Source organism: Halichoeres trimaculatus, unplaced genomic scaffold (genome assembly GCF_033239565.1).
Source record: "Halichoeres trimaculatus isolate MK-OKI-2021-1 unplaced genomic scaffold, fHalTri1.1 fHalTri1_scaffold_7, whole genome shotgun sequence".
Lineage (NCBI taxonomy): Eukaryota > Metazoa > Chordata > Actinopteri > Labriformes > Labridae > Halichoeres > Halichoeres trimaculatus.
Window position 1 is genome coordinate 31,100,205 of NW_027437185.1, and position 20,428 is coordinate 31,120,632.

The following is a 20,428-nucleotide window of genomic DNA, read 5'->3' on the forward strand; positions in this document are numbered from 1 at the left end:
AATCTGTCCGCCTACACTATCAGCCATTTTACTGACAGTGAAAGCTTATGCTCTGTCATTCCTTTTCATTTGTACTGTTGCTCTTTAAGTGCTGTAGGGGTGGTATTGAATTTCATCATACAAGAAGGACTAACATACTTTACGGGAAGTAACACACGAGTGGGATAATAATAATTATTATTATTATTATTTTTATTATATAATTATGATAATGAAAAAAAAAAAAAAATAATAATAATAATAATTATTATTATTATTATTATTATTATTATTATTATTATTATTATTATTATTATTATTATTATTATTACTTAATCAATTCATTTTTTTATTTAGAATCTATAAGACTCAAAAATAGAAACTATGAGCAATCTACTTCTGCTTTAGGGAGACCTTTTGTGAATGTAATAAAATAGATTAGCCAAAGTGCTGGACAGTGATGGAACAGCCATTAATTAAATCTGCTAACATGGTGTCAAACAGTGAAAACACTGATCCTCCATGCAATGATAAGATAATGGAGAGAAGTGGTGTATTAATGAGGAAAATCAGTTCAGACTGTTTAATTTTTTCCTATCAAGACAGAATCCTCACATCAGGGCTAAACTCTCCAGAGATTTGTTTGTAGGCATTTATAAGCAGAAATAACATCTTACCTGTCGTCCATCTCATGGGACAAGAAGGAATAATCTGTCAATCTATCACACTGGTGGGAATTTGAGACGCCTGTCTTATAAGACACATCCTGTTAGTCTGTTTTCAGTGATGTTTGATTTAGTTTGTAACGTCAGATCTCAGCGTTCAGTCTGAACAGCTTGTGACAGAGTTAGTTGAAGATTTTTGTTGGCTCCTTGTCCTCAGCTGTCAAAAACCTCCCAAAATATTGCAATTTCCAGGAAGCATGTTGGCTTTCTCAGTCTGTTCGAAGCCCTGCTGTACCTCCAGCCTTTCTTATCACACCATTGCACAGGCAGGTGTTGCTGTGACAGCAGCCGCAGAGAAAGCAGCCAACATGGAGAGGTGTGGCAGAATACAAACCCTGCTAAGTTCACCGAGCTGTTGACATTTCCTCACACAAACTCCTGTGGTTCTAATCGGCTGCTGCTGATAAGATTCCTGTGTTGTAATTGGCAGCTGCTGATAAGATGCTGTCAGCTGCTGCAGCCGTCAGCTGGAGGGTGAGGTGACAACAGCTCAAGAGTTGGTGGGTGGACAGGGATAAGTTTAGGTCGTTTACCAAAAACAGTTTCACGGTTAGTTATTGTACTGCTTAGAAAACTTTTAGACTAAAGAACTCAGGCTAACGGCTTCAGAAACGTGTTATCTTTGAAGGGTAAAATCAATCGTACGTCAACATTTAAAGTAAGGATTGTCAGACTAGCATTTGACTGAATATGAAAGTTTGTCTCTGACTCTGCTGAGTCCCTGACCCTGTTTCTGTTAAGTTACCAAACCATGTGGTCTTGTTTGAGGCCAGATTCTCAGATACAGCAGATGTGTTCGCTGGCTGAGGTGGCTCAGGGTCTCTTGGGTTTGGGACGAAACTGCTGAGAAAGTTGTTCACAAGTTATTGTGTCCTCAGCCTAGATTTCTTCATAATTAATAATCATAAGGCCCCACTTCTCCCCGAACCTAACTTGAACCCCAGACTGTTATTTCTTATTGCTTGTAGCATTCAAGAGAAGGGCCCTACTGAATTCATTATTTCCCCCAAAAATTTCTGCTTTTACACTCCATACTTTTCCCAAGTCCTGTCTTTTATGGTACACTGCGAAAAACTGAAATCTTATCAAGTGTTTTTTGTCTGATTTAAAGTAAAAAATGTCTTATTACACTTGATACAGGCCACATTGAACTTATCAGTCCCCGAAAAATGTCTTGTTAAAAGACAAAATGAGCTCTGAATTGCTTGTAATGAGTAGAAGAATCTGCTAATGGAACAAGAAAAATGTGCTAGAAACTATAATAAGGTCTTAATACAAGTGACTTTTTTCTTGTTCCATTGGCAGATTGTTTTAAACTTGTTATAAGCAATTCAGACCTCATTTTTGTCTTTAAACAACTTGAAACAAGACATTTTTATGGACTGGTTCGGTTAATTGAGTCTAAAAAGACATTTTCTACTGAAAATAAGACAAAAACACTTGATAAGATTTAATTTTTTTGCGGTATATAACCCTCTCTAAATCCTGATGCATTCGCTCCAGTCAATCTGAGGCTGACAAAACCTACACTAAAGTTTCCAACTCATTTCACAGCTGCTGTTTGGATTAGGGATGGGTACCAAACTAGGTACATTTCAGGTACCTGAATGCATCCTTGTGACTGTGAGAGAGTTGAAGAGTTGGCAATTATCCTTCTGGACATGAATACAGCATTGCAAGTTTATGTATGGAGAAAAAAAATATGTCAAATTGAAAGATTTTGAGATTTTAATATTAAACAAATATAATATTTATTCCCACAAAAACTCACAAAAGTACAGAGAGGTGGTACCGTTGAGTACTGATACAGATTGCAAGGTACTGGGCATCAGTGCCATATTGTTTCAAATGTGAAAGGAACCCATCGCTAGTTTGGATGATGCTCTGCTCTTAACTCAGTGCTTGGTGCCACTTTTTCATTTTTGTGTGATGATTTTGACGTCTTTGATGGCGCCTTTACCACGGCTGTGCTTGTGAGGGAAACTTGAGTCCCACCAAAGGTGGAAACAGGCCCCACGCTGACAAGTTTTTAACAGTTTTGAAGTTTGCTGTTGGACCTCTTTAGCTGATTAACTGTGACCATCAAAGATGTTTTCTCTTTAATATCGCATAAGAAACAAGCCATGAGCATTTCTAGTTCCACAAACAACAGAGACTGACAGTCACAGCTTTTTTCCCCTTCCTCTGAGCCCCTGGTCTCTTGTTCTGACAGTTTAAACTTCAAAGAAAAGAGAAAGCAGATTTAAAGAAGCTCTCCAGCTTGTTTTTCCTTCTGGAGGGTGTCAAGCTGTCCTTCAGGCATCAATACACACATTCAATTTGTGTCTCTTTTTCCAAACAAGGGTTTGGCTGTGTTGTGACTGCTTGTTAAACAGAAACCCCCTAACAGGCTACAAAACTCAACACATGCTGCCTGGATGAAACACTGAGGAGTTTATACCAGGCTGCTCCTGTGTTTTTGTGCAGGGTTCATGTGCTTCGTTTCAGCTCTAACCTTAACATTTATTGCCTGAAAATAGATTACCTCAGAAGGTCAAATGAAAAGACCTCACTTTCTTTCCGTGTTGTCACCTTTGTTCTAACATTTCGCCAACTACAGGAAATATTTCAGAGCTGTTTGAGATTAGATTTCTTTAGATTTTACAGCAGTTGATTTCTATTGAAGAAATTGGGAAGTTTTAAGTTTCCAAAGAAAGGATTATAATTAAAGGAAACATAGGGCTTGTTTTTCTGATGATTGTGGATTGGTTTGGGTTTTCAGTTGCGTTTGTTTTCTGAGTTTGGGATTTTTCATTTATGTCTCAGGGTTTCTTGGTTATTCTTTGTGATTCTTGTCTGGTGTTTCTTGTGTTTATCTCAGTTATTCTTGTGTGTTCTTTGTTTCCTGTTTTTGTCTATAGTTCGTGTTCCTTGGGGTTTTTGTCATGTGTTGGTCTGTTGTGATTATTTTTTAGTGTTTCTAGTCTCTGTCTTTAGTTTCTTTGTGTTCAATTTAGTTCTTCTTGTGTTTCCCACCTGTTTGATTGCCCCTCATGTTTTACCTGTGTCTTGTTCCACACCTGTGCTTGCTTACTCCCATTTTTATTTAGTCTCTGGCCTTGTACACAAGTAGCCGAGTATTTTCAAAAACAAGTATTCCCCCCTAGTTTTGGTTTTAAAAATCCTTTTGTCTACACACAATGAAAGTCTGCCGGTGAGTGCAGCTCAAAGCTTGCCAAACCCATAATGGGCGGTGTTTTTCAGATGTAAACCCCCTGCCAGCCAATTAGAATGAGCCCTTGTCATTCAGCTGTGATGTTTAAGAACCAAAAACTCTGTTTACCGGTGTCCACTCGAAACCATGAAACTGGAGTTTTCCAAAATCTTTACTTTGGACTGACTTTTTAGAAAACATTGTTTTTAATGACATAAAGCCGTGGTTTTGTGTGCACGATAGGCATAAATGTATAAAAATATTTGCGGTTTCCCAAATACCCAGCTACACGTGGACATGGCCTGTGTTTCTTGTGTTCTTTATCAGTTCATTGTCAATGTCTGCTGTTGCTCCCTGTGCTTTATTGGGAGTTTTTCTAGGGTTTATTGGTTTTGTTTCTTTTGTTAGAGTTTTTTTTGTTTTTTAGCTTTTGCATTTTTTAGTTTTAGTTAAATAAACCATTCTTTTGTTTAATCTGCACTTGGGTCCTGCACCTTCTTTTTGTTTCCTGCTCTGTGGTTTATGACAGATTGGCCTCACTGAGGGGTGGGCGGTCCCTGTCAACCATAATCTGTAAAGTTGTTCAAATCTTAAGCCTCAAACCCCATACAGTTAAAAGAGCAGAGCTTCTGAATATAAGCACCAAACCAATCTTGGTATCAAGTATCAGACCAATAAATAGAGTGATCTATTGGGCAGATTTATAGGGTTTACAAGGTTTAATCCAAGTTAGAAAAGCTTGAAGTCGTCCAAACATAATTCTCTGCCTCATCCTCATACTAAAGAACCGAGATTGTGAAATTTTAGAGCAGAAATAGTATCGGCTAATACCAAAGCTAAGGTATGGGTCCCAGTAATCAGGACTTAATGAGTTGGATAGCTGCATCCCTACCACTGAGCCTGATTCTCATCAACAGGAACAGCATCAAGTTTCCAGCATCCCTAAAAACAAAAACAGTCCTCTTAGCCCAGTTCTCATTGTCGCTCGGTAAAAAACACCATCACAAACATGTTGATCACATTACCCACTGTGTGGATGTGTTGTGGGTCTTACTTTGTTTTGCTGTGGAGTTGAAAAGAAACCAAATGTCTTGGAGAACTTTCTGCAGAGATCAGCAGAACTGCAGTTGTAGAATATTTTGTCTTAGTTGCAGAAATGAGCTCACAGGCTGAATTAATATCAACAACAGAGTCTAAAAATACTTGTTAGCCAAGCTGACACACTTTCAGTAACACATTCCAGCTGCCACTTTAATTTTGATAAACTTTTCAAATAATGTGCAAGAAACAAGGATAATAGTCGTTAGGATATTGCAGTTAATATCAGACTCGTCTGTGCTATTGAATGAAAGTTCAGTGAAGCCATATTAATAAATGGGTGTTCCAGTAAACTCAAACAGGCTGCAGCGTAGTTCATGTTGGCAAAGCTGTGTGTTTTCACACACTTCACTGTGTGTGTAACAGAAACTCTTGGCTCATGTCCTGCAGGACTCAAAGAAGGATTTCTTATTTTCCCTTGCAGCACTTTGAATGATAAAATGCCAATCACTGCTTTCCTTTTTAAATTGTAGCTTCTGTAATTGAGTCACTTTCTTCCCACCTGAACCACAGAGTATCAGATTACAACCTCATGTGAGAAATGTTTCCCCCCTCCTTCTCTCCAGTGCAGGGAAATAGATGCTGTGAATCATGGGAAAATTAAAATGAGAAACTATTCCACCTTCTCAGTGATGAGATCTGCTTGACTTTTTCAACAGGAGCATGTAAATGTGAGATAGGCGTGGGAATGAAATGCAGGTCACAGATATTTGTTGTGGCTCTGAAGCAAATTTCAGTTTTAAAAACAGTTTGTTAACAGGCTTCACTGGGTCATTCTGAAAGTCTGAATTAATCATCCGGAAAATAAAAGACTTTAGTTTTACGTAGCACTTCAGCGATTCATCGTGCATGTTCAAATTAATTAACCTCCAAATCAAAAACCAGATGTTGGTTTATCTTCATCCTTTATGTGTGCTGCATAGATTTCCCATCCATGATCCATCTTTCTCCTCAAGTCAATAATCAGATCCTCTGTCATCAGATCACTCCTCACTGTGTGGACTTAATGTTTGTGTTCATCTCTCTGAGCGTGGTCATTAAAGCAGCCGTTCGTCTCTGAGAGCTCATTTTTCAGATTAGAAGCAGCTGTGTTGTTGCATCATTAGGATCAATGCAGCGATCAGCGTGCTCATGCGTCCTGTCATTCATGTGGTCATTTTCCTGCTGGTTCTCATCAGCTGTGATTTTCATTTAGTTTGATTTCAGAATGGAGGATCACATCAGGAAGGCTCTGAATGATGAGTCTGTTTAGTTAAACCCAGAGGGTGAAACACACCACACATCAGATGGAGTTTCTTCAGTTGACATGTTATTAAAAATGTTAAAAAATATATTTTATGATAAGCTGTTGCAGATTTGTTGTGTTATAAAAGCTTCAGATCAGCTGTTTTCAAACTCAAGTATGGACTTCAAATTTAAAAAGTTAAAATCCTTCTGAAATGAAAAGTTTATTCAGTCTGATCCATGTCGGTGTTTCTCACACTGAGATAAAGACACAGTGAGCTTCACTGAATGTCAGCAGCTCTGTTTCAGCTTTATTGATTTGTTTTTAAATGTTAATTTCACCAATCAGAATGCAGAATCACATATCTTATGAACGACCTCAGATTGTTTTATTTTAATGCTTTCTAAGTATTATCGATGTGTTGAGATTGCTGCTCTGCTCCAGGTTTTGTATCTTTATCTTCGATCCCTCTTCACCTCTGATATCAGAGTAATCTGTTCCTGTCTGTCACCTCTCTTAGCCCGCCTGATAAGGAGGGAAAGTGTCGTGCTCCTGCCTGAAAACGGATGTTCCTCCTCAACAACACTGACAAGACACAAGTGCCTCTGCTCCATTTGTACAGAAATAGACCCTGATAAGGAAACAGAAATTGAAGTTATTTACCATCACTAATCTGCCTGAGGAAGTCTTCAGTAAGCTGCTGTCCACAGTGCATCTGTTTCTTACAGCAGTATTCCCTGTAAAAGACTATTAATTAAGCGATTATGAAAGCAGTTGTCATGTAGGAGGATTTACGGCTCTGCAGCTCCTGACGGGCTTCAGTGTTTCATCAGCCGTCTCTTCAGAGCTGAGTCTAATCAAGATTTTTTAGAGAGGCTTTTTCTGCATGTGGCCTTTTCACATCAAGTGATGAATCACATAGGGAGGATTGTTAAAGGGGTTTAGTGGCTGCTGATGTAAAACTGCTATGACAGATTTCTTAAATTAGTTAATTATGTCAGCAGCATATTTTTATTCCTCACAGTTTGGACTATTTCTGGGTCTGAATGCATATGATGATGGAGTTATTGTGTTTAATGCTGCTGTGTGTTGTGCTTCCAGGTTTGTTCATATTTGTCTCCCATTGATCTACTCGTATCACTCATGTCCTCTGCACTCATACGTATGTGCAATCTGCTGGTATGGATTTATCAATCAGGTTGTAGAATGTGATAGACATAATAGATTGTTATCTGTTTGGTTTATAGATTAGTGTTGTTCAGTCAATATTTCATTTCTTGGAAGCTAAAAGAAAAATCATTGCAGATAAATGCAGAGTCATACGTATCTGACACCTGAAGCCTTTTGAGACTGTAACAGGTGTCGGATTAAGAGTTTTAGTATTTTGTTGGAGTCTGAGTTTATTCACCTTTTCAAGGGATTAGGTCCAGGTTATTTTTTTCTAATCCCATATTAGAGGCTGTAATTTGATTCGACAGCACTTTACTGAAGCCACACTCACCTGTTTGACACTAAGATATTAAATTGTCATGAATTTATTTGCCGTGGATGCTCGGCTCTGCATTCAGCTCATATTGCAGCTCATCTTGAGGCAGTGATGTGATTACATTTTTGGTAGGTACAGTATACAATTTAAATAAGGTGCCATCCCATTCAAGAACTGTTCCTAAAGACAAAGTATATATAGTCATATGCATCCTATCTTAGTGTTTACCAGGTGACTCTAAAACCGTCTTGACACACAAACATTCACACAGACAGACGGACAGAGAGACAGACCCGTGTTCAGAAGAAGATTAAGGTCAAAGAGGCGTCTGCTCTCAGGGAACCATTGTGCACTGGAGGCTTTTTTTTCCCTGCACTTTGCTTTCTATGCAAAAGTGTGAACAGTTCACACATCACTACGGGGCACAATCTTTCAACACTCTGTCTCAGAACAGAGAATGAAAAGCATCAGCATCATTACTTGAAGATCTGGGTGAAGGACGTTTCTTTTTGGGAGGCCTGGGACGATTCTCAATAAATCAATTCATCGTATGATAATAGATTGTAATCTGTTTGGGGTATAGAATAGTGTTGTTTGATCAATATTTCGTTTCTTGGAAGCTAAAAGAAAACTCGGTCACTTTGCCGGCTTCATTGCATTCCCTCTGCCATCGGACTTCTTAACTTTGATGGCAGTCTGTTATTAAAAGTACTTGTATGTAATAAGAGTGAATTGCTTTTGAAAGGGTGTAATGTATTCTTATGATATATTATCATTATATTTGTGGTTTATTTGGTCTCAACATAATATTGTTTATCGTCAATAAATATGGGACAACATATTGTCCATCACATCTTGTTATCAGCCCAGGCCTAGTCTTTAGACTTTGGGTTTGTAACAAACATCATCTAGTCTTTGTTCTGCAGTCATTGCTCCATGTGCAAAATAGACTCAGCGTCAGTCCTTAGTCCTTGTTTTTGTCTCCTCAGCACCACATCCTCCCCTCCCTTGGTGTCTTAATGCTCATCATCCTTTTAGCTGTCTCCTGTGCTCACCCTGTAGGGGCTGTAATGAACCTGTAGTCAGCTGTTAAAAAGGTGCATTTTAGACTAAATGTCCCTCATCGTCTTCCCGCCTGCTGTTGTGGCTCGAGGCAGATGAGCCTTAAAATGATCTAATTTTCAATCAGCCTCCTGGGGGGGCTTTAAGAGAAGCTTAAAGCTGGTCACAGCCTGTAGAGAGAGTATCAGGAAGAGCATTGGAGTCGTGCTGACCTCAGCCTAATCAAAACCACCATCAATGTAATGCCAACGGGTGATATCTAAACAGAAACACTTCAAGGGTGGAAATGCACAGGGATCACGACTTGTTGTAATCCTCATTGTTGATGATTATTGTCATTAATGCCTTAAAGTTCCACAGATGACTTTTAGATCTCAACCAACGGTTCGGACTGGTTTTTAATTAGACAATCCTTGCATCACACACACTACACAGTTATATGACACCATAGGAGCATAACCTGAGCTTTAAGGACAAGGAGTCCATGGACATGAGATCTCACAGAAGCTCCAAACATGATGTCTGGAGATAAAAACATGGTAGAAGACTAAATCCAAGACGATTTTCCGCTTTGTTCTGGATATAGTTATTTTTGAGCTCTGACATCCAGTAGTTGACACCTCCCAGTCTGCTCTACTTACTGGTTATGACAGGTTTTCTGAGAAAAGCAACCTGACCTGGATTTATGAATACTATGTGTATCTTCTGTTTCTCCAAACTATTTTTATTCTATATTTTGTTTTTCTATTTATATTCTTAATATTAGTCATGTGTTATTATAATTATTATTAATTCCATTCCATCCATTCTTATTATTCTTATTCTTATTCTTATTCTTATTCTTATTCTTATTCTTATTATTATCATTATTATTATTATTATTATTATTATTATTATTATTATTATTATTATTATTATTATTATTATTATTATTATTATTATTATATTATTTTTATTATTATTATTATTATTTTTATTATTATTAATAATAATAATAATAGTAATGAAAACACTTTATTTGTTATTATTATTGGTTATCATTATGTATTTTTTCATTTTAATTGTTTTTTATTATTGTTTTTATTATTGTTTTTATTATTTTTTAATTATTACTATTTAAATACTTAATGTTTTTTCAATATTTTTCTATATTTTTGTATGTTTTATATCTCAACTTTTTCTATATTCTATTTTACAGAACGTACAGCTAGTAATTCTGTATTATTTAAGTAGTTGCTTGGATGCTGTACACTTTATTTCCCTGTTAATCGTCGTATCAATTCATTCCTTTTATATGCAAATCTACATGGCAATAAAACTTGATTCTGATTTACCATTCCAGACCAGGAGGCTATGACACAGTCAGGAGCAATTGGATAGTTGTATTGACTCTGCGCAGTTGAGGACTGTGAGGATTAATCAGACGAATAAGTATCTACAATGATCACGTCAATTTCAGGAAATAAAAAAAACAAACAAACAAAAAGTCTGATTTCTTGCAATGTTTACCTGGACTTCTACTCTTCCTCTCTGGGAAGATGAACTCTCAAAAAGATGTGTGTCTGGATGTGTGCATGTGTGTGTTTGTGTTGTTGTGTTGACTCCATGAGCAGCTGTTTGTTATTCCTCCTTGGGCTTCATATATTGATGTTATGCTGCAGGATGCTTTCTTTCAAAGGAGCCCAGGGTGATTTCTGCCCGCAAGGTCAGTTTTTCCGAGAAGGAATCAAAGCCCTGGATGACTAACACACAGAGCTGCAAGTCTGAAAGTGTGTGTCTATACGTGTAACACATGGGATAGTGGATGCCATTTAAGTCAGTACAGAAAAGGCAACAGGAAGAATGAATAGCATTATGATATTGTGGAACTGTGACACAAATAGGTGATTTGACCTAATCGTGGGGGCGAGAAAATGAACGCATGGGTACAGTAGGGTCAAAGACACTCTTAAAAAACAAGGCTGTCAAGACAAATCTATTCTGTTAAACTCACATGTGTGTTTGCTACAGCAACTCCAGTTAACACCCTGTAAACTGATTTAAAGCAGCTATGAAACAACTCACCACCAGGCCTCCAACTCTTCATTTTCTGTCCTGCAGAGTGTCCAAGGGTTGTGTCGTAGTTTACAGGGTTGTGTTAGTTAACAAGCCTGTGAAGTCAGCAGCTTTATCACAGAGACACACAGACACTGGTGGTTATATCAGGCCCCTCTGCACCAGCCACAGCAGGCTGCTCTGAAATTAGCCGCTCGGAGAGGAAGGCAAAGAGGCAAATAACATTATTCCACACCGCCAGCTGTGTCTGAACACCAGGAATACCAATGTAGTGCTTGTTGTGCAGGAGGACACACGTGTTACCTCCACACTGAGCTCTGCGACAGACTTTGTGAGGTGTGAAGACTGTGCAGGCTGCAGTGCGTCTCATTATTAACAGCAGTGTTGGCTTTGGCATCAGAAGAGGGCAGCTCAGCTCAGCCAGCAGTCACAGCAGTTTACAGGTGTGTCACAGAGAAGGAGGTCCACTGGAGGAGAGAGTTAAAGAGCGTTTAGAGGTGTGAAATTGGCTGCAGAGAGAAAGAATGAGCCACATGTCGACTTGACTTCAGGGTTTTTATTACTGGATCTAAATGTGTTTGCTTTGTTATGCAACATTTGGCGGGGAGCCTTGAGTCTGAGGTTGTAAGGTAGAGATGTTGTGTGCATGTGTTTTATGTCTTCAGCTGAGTTTTCCAAGCTCCAGTGGCAGAGTGCCTGGCAAACGTCTGATATCATCAGGATCAGGATTTGTACTTCCTGCCATGATAACCCACTTTTACGCTGCTTTATTTTCTTACCCTCGCTTCTGATCTTTCGCTGAGGAACTCGTTGGTGTATTTTCTGAGTCAGCTCATGAATTCATATCCATTTTGTCATTTACATCGCCTGTGTGAGCCAGATTCTACACTTGTGTGTCAGCTCTTTCACTCCTACTGCTGTTTTTTGACCCAGCAGGGCATCGAGACAGGAAGTGTCAAAAGGCCAGACTGTTCAGCCTCGGCGTAGAAACTGAACTAACAGCAGCATCAGGGTGAATAGATTGTAAATGACAGTGTGGCGTCAGAGTAACTGCAGGGTCCTGGTGGCCTCTTCAACTTTTCACTAACACAGACACGAAACTCTGGGAACAAACTCTGAAAGGGAGGATGATGGAGCCAGTGTCTCAAAACCAACTCTCACAATAATCTTTTACCTCAGTCTTAGCTTTGTTGGTCTATAATTGGGCCATCATCTGGTTCATGGTACATTTTCATCCATCCCGTGGTCAGAATGCTGATGAAGTCACACTCTTTCAGGTGGAAACCAGTGTATCGCAGTTAAACTGACAGTCATCTTCTTTTTGTTCTGCAGAAGGAATCTGTAACATGACGATGGACTCCAACTCGATGACGATGCCCATGTCAGACCCCAGCGCCTGGGCTACAGCCATGAACAACCTGGGGATGCCTCCAATAGGAATGACTGGACAGCAAATCATACCAGGTAACAACCCAATAGCTGATATCAACTGGAAAATGTTTCCAAAATACAGAGAATCATACAGTCCAGTCAGGGGTCCAAATGCCCAGTTTGTTGCCATGTCTGTATCTGATGTTGTTTCCTTTGATATTGAATTAATAGCAACATTGGATGCTGATTTATTTACTTCAGAACTGTAGATTTTTGGGACACAGATGGTGTAGCAGTTTAGGTTATGCCTAGTAAGGTTTACCCCCAAGTTGGTGTCCCAGGTTGGAATCCAGACTGTGGCCTGTAACCCACATGTCACTCCTGACTCACGCCCCTTTCCTACTCTATCCACTACGGTGGCTGGTGGGTGTCAGATGATTTGCAAAAGCCACACCAGGAATGCAAAAGCTACAGCACGCATGCAAGAGCTACAGCAAGTATACAAGAGCTACAACAGGCATGCAAGAGCTACAGCATGCACGCAAGAGATACAGCACGCATGCAAGAGCTACAACAGGCATGCAAGAGCTACAGCATGCACGCAAGAGATACAGCACGCATGCAAGAGCTACAACACGCATGCAAGAGCTACAGCAAGTATACAAGAGCTACAGCATGCATGCAAGAGATACAGCACGCATGCAAGAGCTACAACACGCATGCAAGAGCTACAGCATGCATGCAAGAGCTACAGCATGCATGCAAGAGCTACAACTCACATGCAAGAGCTACAACATGAATGCTAGAGCAAAAACACAAATGCCAGAGCAAAACCACAAATGCAAGCGCCACAACACAATGGAAGTGCAGCCACAACAGAAGTTAAGAGGACAGTTAACCCAACAGACACAGAAAAGTTGTTAAAGTAAGTCAATGTTTTTCTTTTTTAACTTCATCTATGATAAATAAAGCTATGTAGGGGCCTCACCTTGTTATATCCTTCATAGTACTTGTATTTTGTTATTTACCGGAAAAATACGTCATCTTATATTTAGCTTTATGAAGAATCAATAACGTTAGCATCAAATCTATATCTATCAAAGCTGAAAGTAAAAAAGAAAACAATTATTTACTTACTTTGGCAACTTTTCTGTGTCCGTTGGGACAACTGTCCTCTCAACTTCCGTTGTGGCTTTTGCAAATTGGCTGACACCTACTAGCCACCGTAACCCACTGTCCTTTTCTATCTCATTAAAGGAATAAAAAGCCCCCGAAAGAACAAAAAAACCTTTAGATTTTGCTCAAAATTTATCTGTATAATATGTTTGTTAACTTACAGTCAAGTAGCAGTTGTTCATCCTGTCTGCCTTTTTCCTTTTACATCTAGCATCTAGAGTGTTGAAATCATTTAGACACTAAAGTTAATGAAAATGAATCAAAACCTTCAACATAAATTCAGATTTTCTTGAATTTGAAGTCAATAACTTCAATAAACAGAACTTTTTTTGGGCTGGGTGGAGCAGTGTTTTAAAAACTATATTTACTGACAGACTTTTGTTGTTCCAGCATGGCGTCCGACTAAATGAGAGTTGCATGAGTGTGGTATTTCCGCTGCTCTGACTGCCCTGTTTTTTTGTACTGTGGGATTCTGGTGTGTGGCATTGGCAGCTTTGGTCACTTAAAATGAGGATGCTGGTATAAACAGATGAGATGAGTCACCAAGAACGGATTGCAACACTATAATCAGTTTTAGGATGTCACACACAAACCACCAGGCTCTGTCTGTCTCAGAATAAAATGTTCCCAAACAAAATCCTCTGGGAATCAGAGAAAGAGTTGCAGGTCTTTAAAGGTTCTGTCTCTGGCTGTTGACAATGAGAAATGGTCATTGTCTTTTCTTTTGTGTCTCTCTTTCATTATTTCGCGAGGTTGTCTGACATCTAGCATGGGAAGTGCTCTCTTTTATTACAAAGTGGATGTCGAGTCGACACTTTAGATGACAAATCTCAACCTGACAGTGGCTGGTCTGTCAGAGAGACTACACAAAGGCTGTTTATTGTTGTTTTTTAGCTGTTCCTTCAGTCAAAACCCAAAACAGGAATATCTTCTTGATCCTGTTTGAAAGCTTGGCTAACAATGATATCTGTTATTGGTATAAGAGGAATGAAATCTAGATTATTTTCGATGTTAAACTTCAGGGTCATTGTTTATGCAAAGTTTGGGTTACCAGTGTAAGTTATGGTGTATCATTACTGATCTGATCTCTGTTACCTTTAACTTCTAGCAGCAGTCTTCCTTTTTCCTGAAAGAGCCCTTCTGTCACATCTTTTCTCTCCTCAGTTGAGAGCCTTTCTCGAAAGCCTTTTATAATCACTTCCAACTTCTTAGCTGGAATGCACTTTCATATTTGAAATATGCCAAGCTGTGTGTGTGTGTGTGTGTGTGTGTGTGTGTGTGTGTGTGTGTGTGTGTGTGTGTGTGTGTGTGTGTGTGTGTGTGTGTGTGTGTAGATGCATGTGTGTGCACTCTCAGAAATGAACAGCAGACACGCACACACCCACACTCTTGCTCTGGCCTGGCATTTTTTAAATATAGTGAACTTAAACCTTCCTGCTGAGACGAGACAGCAGAGACAACCTCACAGTGCATCCTTACAGCAGACTGTGTAAGTTGTGATATGAAGAAAAGCACAGGTGTAACTAAAAACATTAAAGACGACTTTGTTTCTGTCTAAATATGTCATTAAGTCCTGCCAGCAGTGGTACAGCATACACAACATCAGGGCCTGAAACTGGCTCACATTAGAGGAAAGCAGCAATCAGTAAAGTCATTATCTGTACCTGTGTTTGTTAATGTGTGTGTGTGTGTTGTGACAAAGGTCAGTGAAACAGCTCTGATAATAAATCAGTCTCTCTCAGAGATGTCTCTACCATTAATCCAGCATTCACAAACTGAGACCTTGGAGCAGGTAAAACCAAAAACATGGCAGTGAAAATTGCAGTTATTAAAAATGGTGTTTGCTGTGAAAAATTGAGATGAATTGCAGCTTCATTTAGTGGTGACTGATTGTTGTGCTGAGTAAAATTAGCTCAATTCTGGCCAATTTTCTCATTGACTAAAGCCGTGTTTCCACCAAGCAGTCCAGTTTGGTTCAGTACAGTTTGGCATGGTTTGGTTCAGTTAAGCCTGATCCCGTTTGCATTTCCACAGCAAAACTGTGCCCTCTCGTGGTAGGCAGCGTGTAAGCCGGATGCCAAAAGCGGCAGCTGTTAAACAAAAGCTTGACGCCGTAGCAGCGCGATCACAGTTTACCCCGGTAATAAATCCACCAAAGAAGAAAAACGCGACACAGTAATGTCAATGGTCTGCAGTGTTGTAGCTCCACCTTCCGAGAGCGGATCGGTTCAGTCTGGCACCCATACAAAAGGGTCCCAAAAAGTGTGATGACTCGTCTTTTATTTGGGGATCTGTCACGGGATGTCAGTAGAAACGCCACAAAATGCACGCCTTACCGAGATGAACCGAACCGGTCTGCTTGGTGGAAACACGGTTTAATTGGCAATGTTGAATTTGCTGTTAAAAAGATGACATGAATCAATCTGAAACATGTGCTTATGGAAATTCTCTTTGCCTAAAAAGCTCTTAGGGAATGATTATTTATCTTGCTAAAACACCACTTATCTCAGTGTTTTTAAAGTGGTGGTTGGGACCCACTGGGAGGTCGTGAAACACTGATAAGGGGTGGCAAAATGCCTTCCAAAATCAAAAACTGTTTACAGTTGCATATTACATCCACTATTGTTAAAATAAAGATAAAACAATAGTGGGTAATATGTAAAACCCAACAAAGAAAATTCTGATCTGTTTTTCACATGTCTTTGTTGAAGACAGCTAAGGTTGATGGTTTTCATGGAGACAGATTAATTTAGGAAACACCGTAATCTGTGTCTAATTTTCTACTGTATGGTTAGTTTAAGGATCTTTGGAGAAGGTTTTTTTCTTAAATTTAGAATCTTTTGGGCTGAAAAGTTTGGGAACCCCTGCCCCAACTAGAGATGCTCCAATACTGATTGGTGGTATCGGTTATTAGTGTATCGGTGCCCCTCGCGATCCATGGTGCCGATCCAGACAAGCAGCTCTATACCTTTTTGGGTTTTTTGTTACCAGCGCTCTTTGCTCCTTAATTCAGAATGTTGTCTCTGATTCACTTGCTGTTTTTTGCTGAATTACCAGTCTACAGGGTTTAAAAGTTTACATTTGAAAAGAACGTGTGTACATTTTGAAAAATTGTTTTGATGTTTGACATTTAAATATTTCATAGTTTTAATACATATTAACTTCAGTAATTCCATATACTCATTTTTGTTTTTTACCCAAAACATTACCAGTCTTATCCCACAGTAGGGCATGCAGGTTATTATTTAACCCTGCATCCCTAGCCCCAACTGATCAGCTCAACCTCATTGGGAACTAGAATCAGTTTAATTTAGTGTATGACGTGAAGAAATGAGGGTGCCATCAGGCTTTAAGTTGATCCTGCTTATTTAAATTGCAGAAATAAATCAGATCTTGTATTCCTTTTCCTAATTTGTCCTGTGCTAACAGGAGCAACAAACTAACAACCGAGATACAGGTCAATTAAACACAGCAAGGTGAGAGAAAGAGCTGTAATCAGGCTAAACAATGGGACTTTCCTGAGTGGGTGTCCCCTGAGTGATCAGGGTCTTTTATCCTAAACACATGAGGGATCAGGAGCAGTTTGTGTTTCTGCTGTAGCTCAGACTGAAACAAGGAGGCAGTGATGGAGAGGGAGGAGACGCAGGTTAATAGGACAGCTGTGACTCCCCGAGTAGATCACCTGGAGTAACAGCTGCTGTTTCGCCACCTTCACCTCTTCCTCTTCCCTTTCCTAATATCCTGTTTCCCCTTCCTCCCTCACAGCCTGAATTACCCACAGCTCATTTATATCTTATAACAGCTGAGTCAGCCTCTGTAACCGAAACACGCGCTGTTACTTTCTGAGCTCCTTCACACTCAGACTCCTCTGAGTCACACTGAAACGCTCATCTGAGCACAAACTGAGAGAAATGACGGCAGATCCACTCCAGTAGCTAATTATATTTTATATCTATGATGTAAAAGCTCAGAAAAGTTATTCTCTCTGTCCTATGAAGAGTGGGAACACTTATGATATGTAAATTCAGGAAATGTGCTGCTGTGTTATCATCTCTCTACATACATTACTCACAGGCCTCTTCTTTCCTCCCATCATGCATTTTTCATTTCACTCAGGCCAGAACAACTTTACATGTTGAACCCCAGGAGAAGTGTGAGCGGGAAGTTTAAAGCTTTCTGTCCGTGCTTGTTTCTATTTCCTCAGATTACAGAAAACAATGAGGAAGAGGAAATCCAAAGTTAACACCTTGTATTTCTAAATTGAACTTTTATTGAGTGATGTAATTGAGCTAAACTTGGCTGCTTCTTTCTGAGTTAATAGAAGTTTCCATGTTGGAGAAACACTCTTGTCTCTTGGTGTTATGTAGCTTTTGTTTCTGCAGCACCTTGCGGTTTGGAGGTAATCCAAGTGGATGAGTTATTGATTCCTCAGAGCGTCATCTTTGCCTCCTTTTTGTTCCAGCTCCAAACAACAGGGGGGAATTCAGCCTCACTTCTTTCTGGTTTAATGTGGGAGTGAGCTCATACATGCGTTGGACTGGTTGTAAGCCTCCGTGTAGCTTTAAGTGGGTTTTATGCATCAGTTTGTCTCATTCATTAAAAAGTAAGTGCCTGTGCTGGACTGTTTTCATTAAACACTGAAGTTTGCCTCTGTTTCATCCACTGTGTGTGAGGGAGCGTGTCTCTGCCTCCAGTCAAGTGGATTAATGCAGAAAGACAGCTGGATAAACAGACCACTGAGGGCATCAAACCTCTGCTGCTTAACCGACTTTAATGCGCATATCCAGTAATTCCTTTGTCAAGAGGTGAACTGAAAAGTGACTGTGTCTGTTTGAAAGTTGCTGCATCAAGATGTTTGTATTGGTGAAGTGTTTGGATGGGGCTAGTGCTGGAGTTGCAAAAGTGGAGAAGACCCATATGTTTTTTTTTCTCCACTTGACTCTCCACTCTGCTGTTGGGTTGATTTTTTCTCTTTTCTGGGTGTACCTTTTTGCATGCCCGTTTATCCATCGAGAAGGAGATCAGAGTTTTACTGTCTTTTGAATCAAAGTTGGAGGACGTTGCGCTGACTGTTTCTGACACAGTCCAAGCCATCCTCACCGAATAATGGCCTGCAAAGGAAACAGAAGCCAAAAAATTCAAAAGGAAACCAGCCAGAAAATAAAAGCCCAAACTGAACCTGAGTTGTTGTAGCCAAGTGATATAAACACGTCTAGTGTCAGGATTGGAAGTGACACAGAAACTGGTTGGGTCTGAAGTGAAGGTCACCTAAAAACTCTGGTGTTTTTTTTTTATATATCAGTAACGGACAAAGTTGTTGTTGTTTTTTCTTTTTTTCTTTTTTTTAATATAAAATTTTTGTTTTATTTTTTTTCCTGTAAACGGGTACAATAATAAACCTGAGTCTGTTGAAAGTTCAGTGAGAATATGTGTGATAATCATGATAAAAAAAAAATATAGAAATAAATGAATATATAAATGAATGAATAAGTAAATAAGTGAATAAATAAATAAATAAATAAATAAATAAATAAATACATAAAAAAGATGGATCATTCAGAGTTAAAAAGAAAGAAAGAAAATAAATATTTAAATGAATTTAAAAAAGTGGATCATTTGGAGTTTAAAAGAAAGGAAGGAAGAAAGAAAATAAAAAGATAAATAAGAATGATCATTCAGAGTAAAAAATAAGAAAGGAAGGAAGAAAAGAATGAATGAATGAATGAATGAATAAATAAATAAAAAAACATAAAAAACACAAACCCAACTGAAACCCACCCATTCCCTGGAACCATAACACCAAACTCCAGTAGCATGTTACATTTAAAGTCCAGTTAGTGCCAAGTCTGTTTAAAAGAGTCTTTGGCTCCATGGATTCTTGTTATGGATAACTCCAAGTACACAATGTCCAAATACATCAAGACCCATGCTTGGGAGGAAAGTGAATGTCGGGGTTTTCATCTTGTGGTGACTAGTTTTTTTTCTGCTGTGAGCTAAGGACAAAATTGATCGTCGTATACGGTTTGTAAAAAAAGACACATAGAGTTTCCGTTAGTTTTACAGCAGGTGGATCTGGGTTTTTGTTTTTTTTTCTTGTGGGTTAAGTAAAAACTTGTGTGAGCAATGTTTCTCTTCTTGTACTGGAACACTCTGTGAAACTCACACCAGGAGAGAAAACACGACTGTTGCTGGATTCAGTGTAAAAAGCAATCTCTTTTTGAAGTGTTATCAAAGCATCTCTGCTTAAAATGATTTCTGAGGGAAATAAAAGGACCCAAAGTAAGAGAGTCGAGGAACACGATGTCAGTAAACAGCAGAATTCAAGGATTCTGACTCACATTTAGCAGAACATCTCTGCTGAGTGTTCTCTGAACTCATGGAAGCTGCAGCTGGAGTTTTTATTGAGTGCATTATAAGCTTCAGATTTAGGCTATGTGCACACGTAGCTTAACCTTGCAGATCCATCTTCCCAGGCTCCACGAACGTACTAATTCACTCGGCTAAATTCTGACCGGCCCAATCAGGGACGAGAGGCTGGAGCTGCAAGGGCAGGGAAAGTGATGAGCAGACGTGACAACAGCAGACTTTCGTACTTGCAGTAGTTATCACAGCTGTTTCTCGAGTTCCTGTAGTTGTTCGTCTGTTTTTTAGCAGCGGCACACATAAGCTATGTCATACCACGGCTTGATATGGATTGGTCTGTGGTGAGTGTGTCAATCAGAACAGTCGTCCAATCACCAGCTGCTGATTTATTTTGAAGGTCCCACCTCTGAAAGCAAATCTGAAGAGCTGTTACCAGACAGACTAGCAAAATATTTCTGGGATGGATATATAAAACTGTCCATCTGGCGTGTCAGGTTACATGTAGCCTGCTATCTGGGAAACTGCATTTGTTTGTTTAGTTTTATGCCTTTCTTCCACAGTAAACTGCAGCCTTATGTCTCTAAAAATGATATTTTCTGAAAACTCTGGCCAAAGTGAAGATTTTGGAAAACTGTGGTTTTAATGGTTTCATGTAGACGCCAGGAAATGGAGTTTTTGCAGGGGTTATTTGGGGA

At 39.2% G+C, this 20,428-nt stretch overlaps 1 protein-coding gene across 2 annotated transcripts in view; it reads left to right on the forward strand.

The window, feature by feature from the left end:
- LOC141793225 (ecto-NOX disulfide-thiol exchanger 2-like) overlaps positions 1 to 20,428 on the forward strand; it is a 131,402-nt gene that overhangs the window by 56,709 nt on the left and 54,265 nt on the right. For both annotated transcript variants that reach the window (XM_074673733.1, XM_074673734.1), the window contains exon 3: positions 12,156 to 12,287. In XM_074673733.1, the coding sequence (XP_074529834.1) occupies positions 12,156 to 12,287 (132 nt within the window). The remainder of the gene's footprint in view (positions 1 to 12,155; positions 12,288 to 20,428) is intronic.